Below are 16,237 nucleotides of genomic sequence, written 5' to 3'. Positions count from 1 at the left end.
CCCACCCTCCAGCAAGCACTGGTCTGTTTCACAGGGATTGTTTTTTGAAAATCAGTATTTAACTTTTGCAGCAATTTACTACCTACCTTTAAATGTATCCAGTATGCTTCTATAAAGGGACAGAAATATTTCTTGCTCACTTTAAAGCAACAGCTTACAGCCATGTGTCTGTTTTATAATCTTATTGACATCATGGATTTTCTCTCTGAGTAGTTAGTTATATTCATTTTCTCCAACCCAGTTCAGATGATCTGTTCCATCTCCCTGAGAATCTGGCAGAGCAGGTGGAGTGGCCTCAGGAGTGATCATTTTAGCCAGCACCTGTATGTAACCCTGAAGCAGGTGGCCAAAGAACCACCCATTACTCTAGAAATATGGTTTCTATATTGGAGAGTTTCAGTGCAGGTCAGCGGAGAAGCCAGGGATGAAACAGATGACTATTAGGGAGCCCTTCCTTATGTGAGATCATATATATATATATATATATAGATACATATATATATAAAAGCCTAAGTGACCGTTATGACCGGTCAACCAACTGGTCGCTATGACATGCACTGACCACCAGGGGGCAGACGCTCAACACAGGAGCTGCCCCCTGGTGGTTAGTGCGCTCCCGCCTCCCCAACCCCCCATCACTGGCCAGGCTGAGGGACCCCACCCATGTATGATTTTGTGCACTGGGCCTCTAGTAATCACATAATTGTTGATTTCTCTTTGGACAATAACCCATTCAGTCACAGACAAAAGTAATTGATGGTGACACAATCTGAACAGTGATTTCTTTTTTAAAAAAAAATCCTCACCCAAGGATATGCTTATTGATTTTAGAGAGAGAGGAGATAGATAGATAGATAGATAGATAGATAGATAGATAGATGATAAATAGATAGATAAATGTGAGAGAGAAACATTGATTAGTTACCTCCTATATGCCCTGACTGGGGATTGAACCCACAACCTAGGTATGTTCCCTGACTGGGAATTGAAGCTGCAACCTTTTGGTGTACAGGATGACACTCTAACTGACTGTGCCACCCGGCCAGGGCTGAACAATGATTTCTGCTGGAGGTGGTGGTGGGGGTTGAGTTGGAAGAAGAACAAGGGAAACTTCAGAGATGAAAAAAGTCTTCTATTCCCGGACCTGGGTGCTGATTACCGTATTTTCCGGCGTATAAGACGACTAGGCGTATAGAAGATTTTCCTGGGTTAAAAAGTCGTCTTATACGCCGGAAAATACGGTACATGGATAATGAATATAAAAATTCATTAAAGTCTTCACTTAAGATCAGTGCACTTCACACACTTTACTCTATGCATGCTAAACCTCAAAACAAAAGAAAATAAGGGTGACTCAGCTTTAGTTGAAGTGCTTGGAACCTGTGGAAATTAATCATATAAACCTTATACTAATTTGCTGCATTTCTTGGTTCTAATCTTTTTGTGTATTACCTCCAAATCCCAAGACAAATCATCCAGTTTTGCAAATCCCTGTGGTGTATGTACTTCTTACCGCTCAGCCAGGAGTTGGTTGATTGTCAGATAGGCCCACAATTTCCTGGTGAAATCAGGATCTGCATGCTTGTCTTTTGATAGAAAATCCTCCAAGTCATCCATTTGGGCCAGGGTCTCCAAGACTAACTCTGTGCTGGCCTGGATGATGCAAGGTTCAGTTCAAAGACACGAGGGGAGCAGAATTATAGTTAATCAATTCACAGTTTTTCATACCTACCTACTGTGAGTGAACCAGGGTACTCTACAACTTTATGGGAAATGTAAAATAATTTAAAAAAATACAAAGAAGGAAGTTAAGTATATACTTCCGGAGTTTCCAATTAGTCTGGGGTGAGAAAGGTAAGGATTTACACAATAGTTGGGAAGATGGCATAGATAATCTCATGTCTTTCCTTTCACTATTGCTTTCATTCTACATACGGTTCTTGGAATGCAGTGTTAGCCTATTAATACACAAGATGGGTTGTATCCAGGGGACCAGTTAGTATTTTTAGAATAAGCAGATAAGCCGAAGTACCGAAGTTGCTGTGATAATGCTCTGTAATTGCTCTGATTTTTCAGGGTCAAATTTTCCTGCCACCACAATCTCTGAGCCTCCAAAATAGTTATGGAAACTGTTTTGAGTGACATCCGTGACTGACGTATGGGGATAGTTGAACTGAACATTCCGGAGCAATGGAGTAGAGACCTGGTTGTAGAATTTCTATAATTCATAAAAAAAAAGAGAAAGAGAGAGAGAAATCATTTTTTTCATGCCACTTTATAGGTCTAAAGCATTTTTCTCTGAGATTCTTCAAATGCTTAACAGATATCTCTTATTCTCACAGGATCTTTGTGGAAAACTATGGGACAAGAAAAATTCTCATAATTATCAGATGAACTGAGACATAGAGAAGATAAAGACTGTTAAGAATATTACAATTGACTTAATAAGAGCCCAGCATTTTTTTCTTATCATGACCAGCATGAATAGCTAATGAACACTCAGAATCAGAAAAGCCCAGCTAGGTTGATATTCCCCAAAGTAGAACTTATCCCTATCTGTCCCCAAGTTTAAATACGGTGCCCACCATTGATAGATGCTAACTGGCACTGACAGAGAGGGGGGTGAAATATGTTCTTCTCCTACATCTTTTTCTTGTTCATTTAGTCAAAGTAATTCATATTCTTTATATTTAAGGAAACCTATAGGCTACAGCTTGATCTGTGTTGCATTATAAAAAGTTGATATCCAAGATGCCAATGTACTTTAAAGGAAAAACATGGTCATGGTGATAAAGAGGACGAACTGCTTGGTGGGACTGTAAAGCCATAAGAAGCTCTGATGGTGCCTCAGAAAACTTGTTCAGGAAGTAGGGAAGTGACCATCGCATTACTGCCTCGCATCTCACTGTTAATGCAGGTGTACAAGTAGAACAGAGTGCCTGAGAAAGGCATGAACACTTTCTTTATTCTTGCAACCAACCATAGCTGAAATTATGACAATTTTCACTTAAATTTGGCCATCTTCTTTTAGGTATCATATATTGCTAATTGAATGATTTTTGAGTGAACAGAAAAGAAAAGAACAGAAAAAAAAAATGTTACCTTGAGCTGTAAAGATGTGTCCTGGTTTCCATAAATCCTTTGAGCAATTCCTCGGTTGTCATTGGACAGTCTCTTCAGAAAATCATAATCAACATCAAACCCTATCCCCAAACTGAACAAGGATATGTTGTCTCGTATGTTCTGCTTTACATTTTTCTGAATTTTTGACAACTTTAGTTCACCTAAAGTTGATGATGACAGAAAGAAGAGAAATGAGGAGGCAATGTTATAGTTTTTGGAAAATCCATGGAGAGCAATTTAACAAAATTTGTCAAAACTAAAAACTCACTCTTTGATCCAGTGACTCAATTACTAGGAATTTTTCTTACAGATGTATTTATACATATTGAAATGAAGTATGGGCAATGGTACATCCTATATAATAAAAGGCTAATATGAAAATTGACTGAACGGCAGAACGACCGGTCACTATGAAGTGCACTGACCACCAGAGGGCAGACACTCAATGCGGGAGCTGCCCGCTGGTGGTCAGTGCACTCCCACAGGGGGAGCGCCGCTCAGCCAGAAGCCGTGAGCCGGGCTCATGGATGGCGAGCACAGCGGCAGTGGCAGGAGCCTCTTCCACCTCCGCAGCAGTGCTAAATATGTCCAATTGCCTGCTTTGGCCCGCTTGGACATCCCCTGAGGGCTCCCCAGACTGCGAGAGGGCGCAGGCCGGCCTGAGGGACCCCCCCCCCAAGTGCACGAATTTCATGCACCGAGCCTCTAGTAGTAACATAATTGGAAATAGCCACATATTTGAAACAAATATACACCAATAGGGAGATTGGTTAAATTATAGTATATTCCCTTGGCCTGTGTGGCTCAGTGATTGAGTGTCAACCCATGAACCAAGAGGTCACCGGTTTGATTCCCGGTCAGGGCACATGCCCAGGTTGTGGGCTTGATCTCTGCTAGGGGGTGTGCAGGAGGCAGCCTATCAATGTTTCTATCTCCCTGTTCCTCTCCCTTCCTCTCTCTTTCAAAATCAATAAAAACATATTTTTAAAAAATGATGGCATATTCAAATTGTGAAATACTATATAGTTATTAAAAAGAACCAGGCAACTATATATTTATTTTGAATAATCTCAAAGACACATTTTAAAGGGGAAAACCATAATAATTGATAATATGTAGGATGTATTTGTATATATGCATACATGTGTATGTATATATGTGTGCATGTATTCAAATACTAGTACATGTGTATATGTATGTATATGTAGTATGCAGACTTGCATAGGATATCTCTGGAAAGATACACAAGAAATTGGTAATGAGTGGCTGCCTCTGGGGACAGGAATTGGAAGGTTGAGGGACAGGAGTGAGAAACTGACTTAATTTTTTACTTTATTGCCTTTTCTTCCTTATGATTTTATTCTAAAGTTCAATTTTCAAGTAATCTGATCCAAGGTAGGGGGAAAAAAACAACGAATCTGCAACAAATACATAACAACTGCCATTCTAGTTTCACCATTAATAAAACGGTTGCTCTTTGTCTTTCTAAAGCTCAGGATGCCATCGTCATGATTGTGTCACCAGTTTTCCTCCCACTGAGCTGTCGTGAATAGGTTAGGTACAGTCCTTGTCCACATAACAGCAACACAATTAAGCATTCACTCTTCCTTATATTTGTCAGTGTAAAGAGACAAAACAAATAAAAATACATGATAGAAGCAGGGAGGTGTTGAGCTATTTTGTGAATAAGAAAAATGTATTGGACAGAAGTAATTTCTCTGGTTGCAGTGAGGGGCTGGCGGAAGTGTGAGAACAATAAAAACACACTTTTTTTTTATTGAGGACGCCAGAGGTACAATTGGAGACCTGGATCAGTCCTCACCACACACATGCCCACTCACCATCTCCCATACCTTAAGTTGAGGAAATAAATGTAATTCACTAGTATGTATTAGTAATCGTCATAGCACACGATTACAATGAAAATTAAAGTTTCTCCACATTGTAGAGGTGACACCAAGGCATTCAAGGACATCACTGAAAAATGTCTGGGCACTGGTCTAAACAGGATGAGTGTTTCAGGGTCAAAAGAAGTCTTTTTTTTTTTTTTTTTTTTAATAGAAGCATGGGTTTAAAATCATTTAGAAAGTCAGTTTAAAATCTAAATGCCATTAGATTTCCCACTGTAAATGAATCACATTCCCAAGAAATGGCAGTAAAAATATTTGTACTAGAAAATTGAAGTGCTACTTGCCTACTGTTGGATCGCCGTCAGAAACCAAAATGATCAGAGAGACGGAGTTGGGGTCCAGCAGTCCCAAGCTATTGGCTTCATTCAAAATGAAGATGGCCCGCAGGAGAGCCTCGTTGATATTCGTGCCTGATAAAGGAATAGAATGTGCTTGTTCTGTTATATACTCTTTCGTTGAACAGAAACAATCACATCTTGGGTTCAGGTTCATCTGTCTGGTAATTACTCAAGAATAATTTATTCAGTACCCAAATCATTTGATTGCTTTCCAAGTGACACCAATTTTGCCCAGGCGGGTCAAGACCCCCTGTGGAGTGAAATATACCCTTTGTAGTGTAAACTACTTCCTTAGAGATGAGTCAGCCCTTTCAAAGCAATCTGTCCTTTTGTTAAACATAAAATTGAAGGTACCTAAACCAGCCTTGCTGATAGACTTGAACACTCCTCCCTAGGCAGTTACATTTTACGCTTTGCAAGTAATGAGAAGGCAAATGTCATTTACTGACACTCCTTTCTGAGGAAGGTTAGAATAACTGAAAACTTGTGTGGGATGGGTTACGTATTGTACTTTTGCAATGAACTTCGTATTCATCATTTAATAACAAATGTATTATTTAAGACAGACCATTGCAGATGGGGCAAAGAACACTTGTAGGAAATAATATTTCTTCAGTGAATCAAGATTCAAATCCTATGGACGTTTCTCACTGGGCTTCAGGCTAAACCCACTCACCTCCATTGGGCTGGATTTTCTCAATATACTTCTTGGCATCTGCAACTTGTGTCGTAGTAGCTGAGACCAAATCATTTCTCCAGGTTCGCACGTTATGGTTGAAATCAACCACAGAGAATTGGTCATCAGTTCTCAGGTCATCCAATATGGTTTTCATTGCTTCCACTGTCTATTTCAACAGAGAGAGGAGAAGGGTCTCATTAAATAAGCTCTGAGCCTGGGAAGAGAGGGAAGACCAAGAATCCATCCTAGTCATCTTTCAAGTACTGACTCAAGCTATAATTCTTACAGAAAACCTCTTACATCCGCCTCACTCAACACAGACCTACCTCTCGCTTATGCTGAGCATGGGTCGTCTGCATTTTGAGACTTAAACTTTTACTGACTTATTTTGTTTCAAAGGATCACAAACTTCAGGTTCCGCCTTAGTGGTGCCTGAAAATCAAATGTATTTCACAAGTCCATCGACTCACCCACTCTCTTAAACTGCTGCTTCTCATCTTTCTCTTCAAACCACCAAAACCTTCCTGCAAATCACACTCCTGATTCCTAATACACTCTTAAAAAAAAAAAAAGAAGCTTCCCCCCGCCCCCCACAACAACACCATTGAAAATACTTTTAAATGTACTTATTATGTTTATTGCTTTTTCTCTACCCCTCTTCCTCCAGAATGTAAGTTCTGTAAGCTCCAGGAGGGTAGGGATAATTTCTTAAAAATGTTTCTGGTTGATTCTGTTACTGATGAACTAAGTGCCTGACACGTATTGGGTGCTTAATTAATATTTATTAAATGAATGGAGAAAGGAAGGAAGCAATGACTAAATTGCTATGTTAGGGCAGTAGTTCTCAACTGAGGGGAATTTCCCCACCAGGGGACACTTGGCAATGTAAGAAGACATGTTGATTGTCATAGCTGAGGGGTTGGTGCTACTGGCAATTAGTGGGCAGAGGCCCTGGATGCTAAACATCCTGCAATGTACAGGGTGGCCCTACCAACAAAGAATTATCCAGTCCAAAGTGTCAATAACGCCATTGTTGAGAAACCTGGTGTTGGAGTATGAGCACGGGGGGGGGGGGGGGGGCATGAATTTCCCTTCTTTTGGATGCCAGAAGAGTAGTGAACACTTGGATGGTCAGAAATGGTTATTGAATGAATGAATGAATGAATAGATAGTAAGTTGTTCAACTTGTTTAGATGAATGGATTGATGAATAAAATAAGAAATGTCCTTGTTTGTTCTTTAGAATTATATCTACCCCATTTAATGCTAAATAAGCCTACGTTGAGCTCCAAATAGGAAGACATGAGACAGGTGGCCTCCCTCAAAGCATGACAGTATAATTAGAGAAGATATGCACAGAATGATTTCCAAGTAATTCATGAACAATGGCAAGATATTAAAGTAAAATGTTATGCAGAGGAACCAGAAGACTATAAGGCAAAAGTGTTATCAGGGAGAAGTGGTTATACTGAGATAAAATGTTTCAAAAAGGTGAGTTCTGAGATAAATTTCTGTTATTCACAAGCCATCCAGTCTGTGGCACTTTCTTATGGCAGCCCAAGCCATCTAAGACAAGCCCTGGGGGTAAGGTGCATTGGATGATTGTGTTGTTGCAGGGTGGGGGTTGGGGGTTCAAAGAAGGTAGAGAGTCCCAGGTACCAAGCCAACAAGAGGTACTTACTTGTTTCATTTTTACTCCCCACATTGAGCCGCTGACATCAATGACAAAGAGGATGTTTTTGGGAATTGGGTCCATGTTTTCAGGAGCAAAAAAGTGGACAAAATATCCATTAAATACCTGAAAAACAGAACATATTTGTGGGCCAAACCATTATCAATGTTTGGAATGTAGGAAGATGGGGATCTGGGGATGAGAGGAGAAGTGAGTCATGGTGAGCAGTACGCATGACAGTTGTCAAGAAGAGAACAGAGGTGGCAGCTTGGTGTCCATCTGTCTCTCCCTTCTTCCTGTTCCCTCCTTCCTTTCCTGTGAAGGTCCAAGCTCTCTTAGCAGGTTACCTCCCCAGGGTGTTTCACTTCTCTGTCCTCTCTACTCTCCTCCACTCCACCTAGTCTTCGTTGATAGCCTCTGCTCCAGGCACCCTGCTAGCCAACAGTGAATGACAGAGCCTCTGTCCTCCTGAGCTCACAGGCCAGTGGAGGAACCAGAGAAGTGAAGAGGCAGTTTGCAGCTCAGGGTATTAAGTGCTACCATCAGAAAAATAAAGGTTCCAAGAATGCCCAGTGGAGAAGCATCTAATTCAGAAAGGGGAGTCTTTCCCAAGGACATGGCATCTACACTGGACTTGAGTGTGAGTTTGGAGTTAGCCTGCCAGCATTGGGGTGGGTAGGGTTGTAGTGGAGAGTTCCAGACAGTTCACTCAGTGACTCTGAGTGAATAGGCACCTTCGGGCTCTGTAAGTGGTTCAGCAAAATGGGGCCACAGAATTCAAGCATCTGGGGAGTTAGGGTGGATAGTCAGCAGGGCAGATCTGAAAGGATCTTTATGGGCACTCTAGGGAGTTTAGATTGTTCTTGAGGTGAATGGGAGGCCACTCTGGCTGGATGCCTGATTACCTCTTAGTCTTCTGCTGCAGGCTGTAAAGATTGGTTCCCCTCATTCTCTTTCTGCTGCCCACTGGTTACTTCTACAAGAATCTTACAGGTTTCCCTGCAGGGTGTGTAGCTGTGGATACTTCCTACCTCCCTGTTCCTGGAGAAGCACAAGTTTTGGATACTCTCCAAGGGCTATACTTTAGCACAAGGGAAATACAAACACACACCTAAGACATGACAAAAGGAAAAGGAAAATTTTCATTGATCCTGGACTTCACCACTGGCCCAGATCTTTCTCTAGGCTTTGGTTGTGCCTTCCTCCCAGCCCATGAACTCCGGGCTTTCTTTTGTGAACGAAAGAAGCCACCTGCTGACCTGACAAGCTCAGAGGAGGCCTGTGTGGCAGTCTTGAGAACTCAGAGACCTAAAATAACCACAAAAGATGGTCTGAAAATTAAATATTTAACTACAAACAGGTTATAGTGGGCAGTCATTCCTAGGCTGATATTTTCCCTGACAAAGATCAACTTAGATCTTTCCTGAGCCCATTTGCCTTTTTGCCTCTAAGATAACATATCTGTGAGATGTCTGGGTAACTTGTAACTTTCTCTTTTGCTGGAGCCCCTGGGGCACAACCAAATGTGGTGGGCACCAGGACAGATGCCTCAAATTCCTTCATTATCATGTTAATTGTTCCTGTACCCACCTAAGTGTGTGTCCATCATTTTACTTTTTATCCAATCCCAGGGGTTTTCCACCGTTTGACTTTATCCCACCTCCTTAATCCGTCACCAATGAATTTCATGTAACCCACCTATGTCCCTCCTTTGATGGCAATGTATAAATACAGATGTAACCCACCATTCTTTGGAGCATTATCTCAATTCATTGAGGTTCTGCTTCCCGGCATATGTCGACAGTTTGGCTCAAATAAACTCACTAAAATTCTTTACAGGTTTCAATGTTTTTTTTTTCCCATTAACACTTTGATAGTCTAGTTGCAAAGAGCCTTGCAAGTTTATGCAAAATCCCCATTTCATTATTTTCTATTATTCTTCATGTGAGGCCTAAAAGTACCTTTCTGGGACAAGGACATGAGACCTAATGACCCTTTATTCAGGTTTCTTGATGTGAAGAGATAATGCTTAGATATGATTTTAGTCCCTTCTCTGCAGCTCTGACATTTGCCTTGGCAGCTAGCAGCTACCCAGAGGCCAGGGAGTTTGTTCAGCAAGAGATTCTTCTTTGGCCTCAGTGCGGTGGCTCTCCTAGAGTCTGTTTCCACCCACCTCAAGTTTCCCGGCATTCTCCTCTCTGTTCACGTCATACACCACCACCAGCTCTCCGTCCACCGCAGTCTCAGAGCAGTTAGAGCATTTTCTTTGTTGTGCTACTGTGGGCTTGAAGGACACATGGGCCTAGAAAGAACAGTCATGTCAGAGCCAGGTCTCAATCCACATTCCTCTGCAGGCCAGAGGTTGACAGCTGCACCTTCTTGGGCCCACAGGTAAAGAGGCCCAATGGACACTCTGCACCCCAGCAGCATCATAGTACTGTTACTGATGGAAGGGACAGTGCCAATGCATGTGAAGGGAGTCTCGGGCAGGCGGTTGACCAGGTTTTCAGGCCTTTTTTTTTTTTTTTTTTTTTTTTTTTTTTAGGTTAGGGAGAGTGTGAACACAGTCCTCCATTACCACAAATTACGCAGTCGAGTTTCCCACATTTGGGGAAATGGCAGGGGTCAGCACACCTGTAATGCAATGGATAATCCTCGATTTTCAGGCCTTTTTAAAAATGTAATTAATTTTTAAAATTGTTGACAGTATTGCAGATGTCCCCCATTCTCCCCTTCTCCCCACCCTCCACCCAGCCTCTACTCCACCCCAGGCCTTCACCACACTATTGTCTTCATTTATGGGCTATGCATATATGCATATATGTTCTTTGGTTAATCTCTTCCTGCTCCCTCCCCCTGCCCCACAGCCCCCTTCCCCTCTTGCCTTCTTGAAGAGATTCGAAGAATCCATCCATTCCCCCATGGAAGAAATAGCTACCAGCTCTAATTCTGAAAGGTTCTTAGAGGAATTTAACTCCTCCGTAGTTGTTTATTACTGGCCATTAAGCTGAATATCTCTTGCTGGGATTAATGTAAATCCACCATATGTTATGTGAAAGCTGTCTTTTAGTTACCAGTCAAGATGACTTGGGGGAAATGAGACTCCAAAAGGACTGTCACTGGTCAAAATGCAATGAAACAATTGGGAGTTGTTTTTAATATCCTGTGGAAGACCCTAGATTTTGCTCTGGATCACTGCTCAACACCTCAGCTCAACACCTGACTGCTTTTCTATTCCCCAGGGCACATGAGGAAGGCAGAACCCATGTCTGGAGGTCACTTGGACTCTCTGAAACATGCAGTGCTTGTGATTACCTTCTGGTCTCTTTTAGATATGACTGGCACACCATCGAAATGGCCATCAGATGTGTCAGGAACATGAAGAAATTTCAATCCCTGAGGTTCAATAATCCACACATCTACCTAGAGATGGCAAAGAAAATTATTCAATGCATGAAAATATCTTTCAAGGTTTTTTGTGCTTGAAGTACAATTGCTAAGTCCTCTGCTGGTTTTCTCTTCTTCAAGTTTTCCCAAAGATGACCCAGCGTAGTCCCATGATCACTTCTGCATGTTCTTTAAATTCTCTGGGATATAATGAATTTTACCAGAGAGGCTGAAGTCCCTTCAGGCAACTGAGTGCTCACCTTCTATTGCTTCATTTCTCTGGGATTAATTCCCTCCTATTCTATTCTATTCTATTCTATTCTATTCTATTCTATTCTATTTATAAGAGAATGCATGTTATTAGGACAAGAAATAAATGGAAGGGAAGCCATTGTTAAATGATTCTGCATTTACTCTGTAGATCTGTCAATAATAGATAATTTCCCTCAGATCCTGGGCTTTTTTATTCCTTTTCTGTCTTCTTGTTTTGAGCAGGGCTAATAGTAGAGAGGAATCCCTCTTGATGACCCTTGGCAAAACCATAGTCATAGCTGCCATTTCTCTAGGTATACTTTAAGTGCTTTGCTGAGCAATTCACATGTATAAGCTCATTTAACTCTCACCGATGTTATTATTATCTGTTATTGTTCTTACTTTTTATTTCTCGTTTTGCAAATGAAGAAAAAGAGATTCAGAGTGACCTAGCTAGTGAGTGGCTGAGCCACACTTCAAACCCAGAGCCGAGTTCCTCAGGCTTTGTTCACTGCTTCTTGACTTCCAATAGCTGCTGTCAGCTCCAGCTTTTCAGCAGACATTGTCATACTGTTCTTTAGCCTTATGACAAAATATGTGATAGTAACCTTTTCACATATGAAAACATGGACACTCAGGATAACTTGTCCCATGTCAGAAGGCCAGTATAGTGGGTTGAATGACAGTCCCCCAAAAGATATGTTTACATCAAGTCCCTGGAACTCATTTGGAAAAAGGTAACAGATGCAGCTAAAAATCTTTTGTTGTTATTGTTGTTAATCCTTACCCAAGGATATTTTTTTCCATTGATTTTTTTTGGGAGAATGGAAGGGAGGGGGAGAGACACAGAGAGGGAAACATCAAAAGATCCATCTACTGGTTGTGTCTGGGGCCAAGGATTGAGCCTGAAACCGAGGTATGTGCTCTTGACTGGAATTGAACTTGCCACCCTTCAGTCACAGGCTGGTACTCTAACCACTGAGCAACCAGCTGGAGCAAGAATCTTGAGGTGAAATCATCCTGTACTATGCAGTGGTTCCTAAATCCAATGACAACTGTTTTTATAAGAGAAAAGGCAGAGTGAGATTGGGACATGCAGAGGAGGTGATGACTGGAGTGATGTGGCCCTGAGGCCAGATGTCAAACAATGCCAGCAGCTGCCAGACCCGGGGAAAAAAAGCAAAGAATAGACTCTCTCCTAGAGCCTGTGGGAGTGCTGCCCCGCCAACAGCTTGATTTCAGATTTCTGTTCTCCAGAACTGCGGCGAGAGAATAAATTTCTGTGGTTTTAAGCCCCCAGGTTGTGGTAATTTGTTACAGCAGTGCTAGGAAACTGACATAGCTAATAAGAAATCAAGCTGACATTGAAATCAGTAAGGAAGTGGCCTGGTAGACTCCAGACTCATAACCTTTTCAGTACACCAAACTGTCTAGCAGAGTTGAGTGGCAACAAACACCATAAAGGGTGGCGAACAACAGAACCATAAGAGGATGACGTCACTGCACACTCTGCAAATCCACACTTACCTCCAAGTGTTTGGCCAGTCGTCCTGGATGCAGATGAAGCCTGTGTTCATAGGACCCCAGCTTCCTCCACATCACTTCCTGGTAATGAAGTTCAAACTGCACCTTTGCTCCAGGTCGGATGTTCACTTCGGTTTTAAAGTTCTCCATATCAAGAACCCTGCTCCTGAAGATGTGAGCCCCTGATGTAAGTTATCACATGCATGACCAAGCGCAAGACCCAGAATCTAGGCAGAGGGTAGTTGGATGGCTCAATTGTTCATGAAAATGAATAGTATATTAAAGCCTACATATAAATTCATTTTCATTAACACTTTTAGTCTCCTCTCTCACCTGATCTTTTCTTCCAGAGCTTCTTACAGATTTGAGGGTCATTTGCAAAAAGCTCCCAGTTACTGATGCCTATTGTGTGCCAGAAACTTGACACATGTCATCACAGCTTGCAAAGCAGCTCTGCAAGCTGGGTATCAGTACCCTTATTTATCAGACAATAACACATGCGGCCAATAGAGAATTGGTAACCTGCTGAAGACTACACAGGTAGTCAATTGTAGGGCCGAGCCTCACACTGAAGTTTAGATAACTCAAAGGAGAGCACCCATTTCCTCTGCTGCACTGGAGTCTCATTCTAGGAATTCTTTAATTCTGAAAGACTTCAGAAAGAAGACATCTATTATTTCATCAAATTGAATATGTATTTCCAGCATGAGGCCTTACTTAGTCATGTACATATCAAGCCCAATGCCATCATTGGTCTTGAAATGTTTATGGTTTTAAAGAGAAATTATCAAATGAGGGTAATTTGAGCATTAGGATACATAATTAATATTTTTAAAAAGTTAACTAACCAAGCAAGGTGAGATTGTGATGATGAGCCCATTGGGGATCGGGGAAGTACTGTGGGAAGTCAGCTTGGGATACCAGGTGGCTGAAGAAAAAGATGAGCATAGCCTGGTGCACACCTCATCAGCATGTGACCACAGGCCTTAGTATCTGGGGAGTGAACTAGAACGTGAGCTCTATGGTCTGTTGTACCTGCAGAACCTAGGAGAATTTCTGTTGCTAATAAATATTTGTGGAGTGAATAATAACAAGTGAGTGGACGATATGGTCAAAGTGATGGATAAAGATGGCAAAATGATATCCTAAAGATAAAAGAACCCGATCAACCTGGATCAATGCTGGAGATGTTCCCTCTGCTTGGAATTTCTTCTCTCCTTTCTCTATCTGGATAAATTTTTACAATCTAATTATGTTCAGTTCAAACATCAGGTCCTCTGTGATGATTTTTCTGGACTCCCAGACAGAATTGTACACTTGAGCTCCCATAGGTTTTGTATCCTCTCTACATGAGCACTTACTTCATTATATATTACCCTATCTAATAAAGAGAGAATATGCTAATTGACCATCACTCCATCACAAAGATGGCTGCACCCACAGCTGAGGCCAAGTTCCCATAAGGAGCCTTAACGAGCAATCAGCAGGGACCTGAGGCTACGCCCTCCCCCGCCCCCATGTGGCCTGACCTCAGGCTGTGCCCCCCACCCGGCAGGGCTTGACAGGGGACCTCAGGTTGTGCCCCCCCGCCCTGGCGTCAGGTTGGGGGACCTTAGGCCACACCCCCCACCCCAGTGCCAGGTCCGGGGACCTAAGGCCATGCCCCTCACCCAGCGGGGCTCGATGGGGGACCTCAAGGTGCGCTTCCCATACTGGGCTAGGGGACCTCAGGCTGCTCCCCCTGCCCCAGCGCCAGGCTGGGGGACCTCAGGCCATGCCTCCCACTAGGTGGGGCTTGACAGGGGACTTCAGGCCGTAACCCCCCACCCCGGCACCAGGCCAGGGGACCTCAGACTGCACCCCCCTGCCTGGTGGGGCTTGACAGGGGACCTCAAGGTGCACCCCTAGTGCTAGGTCAGGGGAACTCAGGCCGTGCCCCCGCCCAGCGGGGCTTGACGGGGGACCTGAGGCTGCGGCCCCCCCCCCCCACCCAGCGGGGCTTTAAAGGGATCTCAGGCCACGCCCCCCATCCTGGGGCTGGGCCAGGGGACCTGAGGCTACACCCCCTGCCTGGCAGGGCTTGACAAGGGTGGGATTGGCCAGGTCTGGATCTAGCCCAGTGGGGGGAGGGGGAAGTGGCGGCCGGGTCTGGGTCTCATGTGGGAGGTGCATGTGGGTGGGCGGGACTTGACTCTGGGTCCCGTGGTGTGCCCCAGACTCTGACAGGAGGAAGGTTTTCATATACATTTTACTAATTTCTTTCATCTCTGACACTTCTATTATGGAGAAAGGGCAAATAGCAATATTAAATTATTTCCTCTAATTAATCCCCTTTTTATGTGCACGGATTTCGTGCACCGGGTCACTAGTATGTAATAACCCCTTAAAATTATATATGTTATATATATGAGAGCCACCTCTGTACTCTAGGTTCCTGGGCTGTCTCCTCCGCTAGCTGCAGTGTTTGCTGTGGTGTTGTCGTCTTTGACAGAACTGGGTACAGAGCTCAATGAACTTTCATTGAATGAATAAAGGAAGAATGAAATGAAAATAATTTTAAGTAAAGGTAAATTCTGGAATGTAGAAGAGGTGGAGGAGATGAAGGAAAAGTGGGTGGCAGGATCTGGCAGATTAGATAGGCAGTGTGAGAAGTGACTGGTTGAAAATTCCTTTGATGTTTCTGGCTTGAGAGGCTCCCCTTTTGAAGGTAAAAGCCTTACTCCATAAAAATAAGGTAGAATAAATCATTAAAACAAATTCCAAACCTTTATTTCCGAATACAATTGACCCTTGAACAATGCAGGGGGTTAGGAGTACTGACTACAGTGTAGTAGAAAATCAGCATGTGACTTTTGACTCTACAGTCAACCCTTCCTATCCATGGGTTTTGCAACCACAGATTCAACCAACTGTGCATGGAAAACAATATTTTGGGGAATCCTAAGTTAGGAATGCAAAAATATTATTTCTACTCTAGGTTGGTTGAATCTATGAATGCAAAAGGAAGGCTGTGTCTATTTTTTAAAAAATTCTGGTGTAAGTGCATCCAAGAAGTTTAAGTTGTGTTGTTCAAGGGTCAATTCTACATGGTAAGGGTTCTTAACAGATCACCAGAACTTCTGTAGTTTCTCTATACCAAGCATGTCAAACTCATGGTCGGTGGGTCGCATGCGGCCCACAACGAATATTTTTGTGGCCCAGCCAATATAACGGTATGCAAGAAACGTTTTAATAAAAATTTTGTAAAATTTTTACAATATCCTGTTACACATAATTATTAATAATGAACTACAACGTTTACTAATGAATGATTACTATAATCGTGTTGCGTTCATTTCCCTTATGTGCCTTAT

The 16,237-nt window shown here is 42.6% G+C and overlaps 1 protein-coding gene across 1 annotated transcript in view; it reads right to left on the bottom strand.

Moving 5' to 3' along the window:
• ITIH2 (inter-alpha-trypsin inhibitor heavy chain 2) overlaps positions 1-16,237 on the bottom strand; it is a 36,421-nt gene that overhangs the window by 11,166 nt on the left and 9,018 nt on the right. Inside the window, exons 6-14 of the mRNA XM_054726348.1 lie at positions 12,888-13,050; positions 11,037-11,144; positions 9,895-10,023; positions 7,731-7,847; positions 6,048-6,216; positions 5,318-5,443; positions 3,103-3,284; positions 2,033-2,218; positions 1,514-1,653 (exon numbers count right to left, since the gene is read on the bottom strand). Of these exons, the coding sequence (XP_054582323.1) occupies positions 1,514-1,653; positions 2,033-2,218; positions 3,103-3,284; positions 5,318-5,443; positions 6,048-6,216; positions 7,731-7,847; positions 9,895-10,023; positions 11,037-11,144; positions 12,888-13,050 (1,320 nt within the window). The remainder of the gene's footprint in view (positions 1-1,513; positions 1,654-2,032; positions 2,219-3,102; positions 3,285-5,317; positions 5,444-6,047; positions 6,217-7,730; positions 7,848-9,894; positions 10,024-11,036; positions 11,145-12,887; positions 13,051-16,237) is intronic.

This window comes from Eptesicus fuscus, chromosome 2 (assembly GCF_027574615.1).
Source record: "Eptesicus fuscus isolate TK198812 chromosome 2, DD_ASM_mEF_20220401, whole genome shotgun sequence".
In the NCBI taxonomy this organism is placed as follows: domain Eukaryota; kingdom Metazoa; phylum Chordata; class Mammalia; order Chiroptera; family Vespertilionidae; genus Eptesicus; species Eptesicus fuscus.
This window is presented reverse-complemented; position numbering and strand designations above follow the sequence as displayed.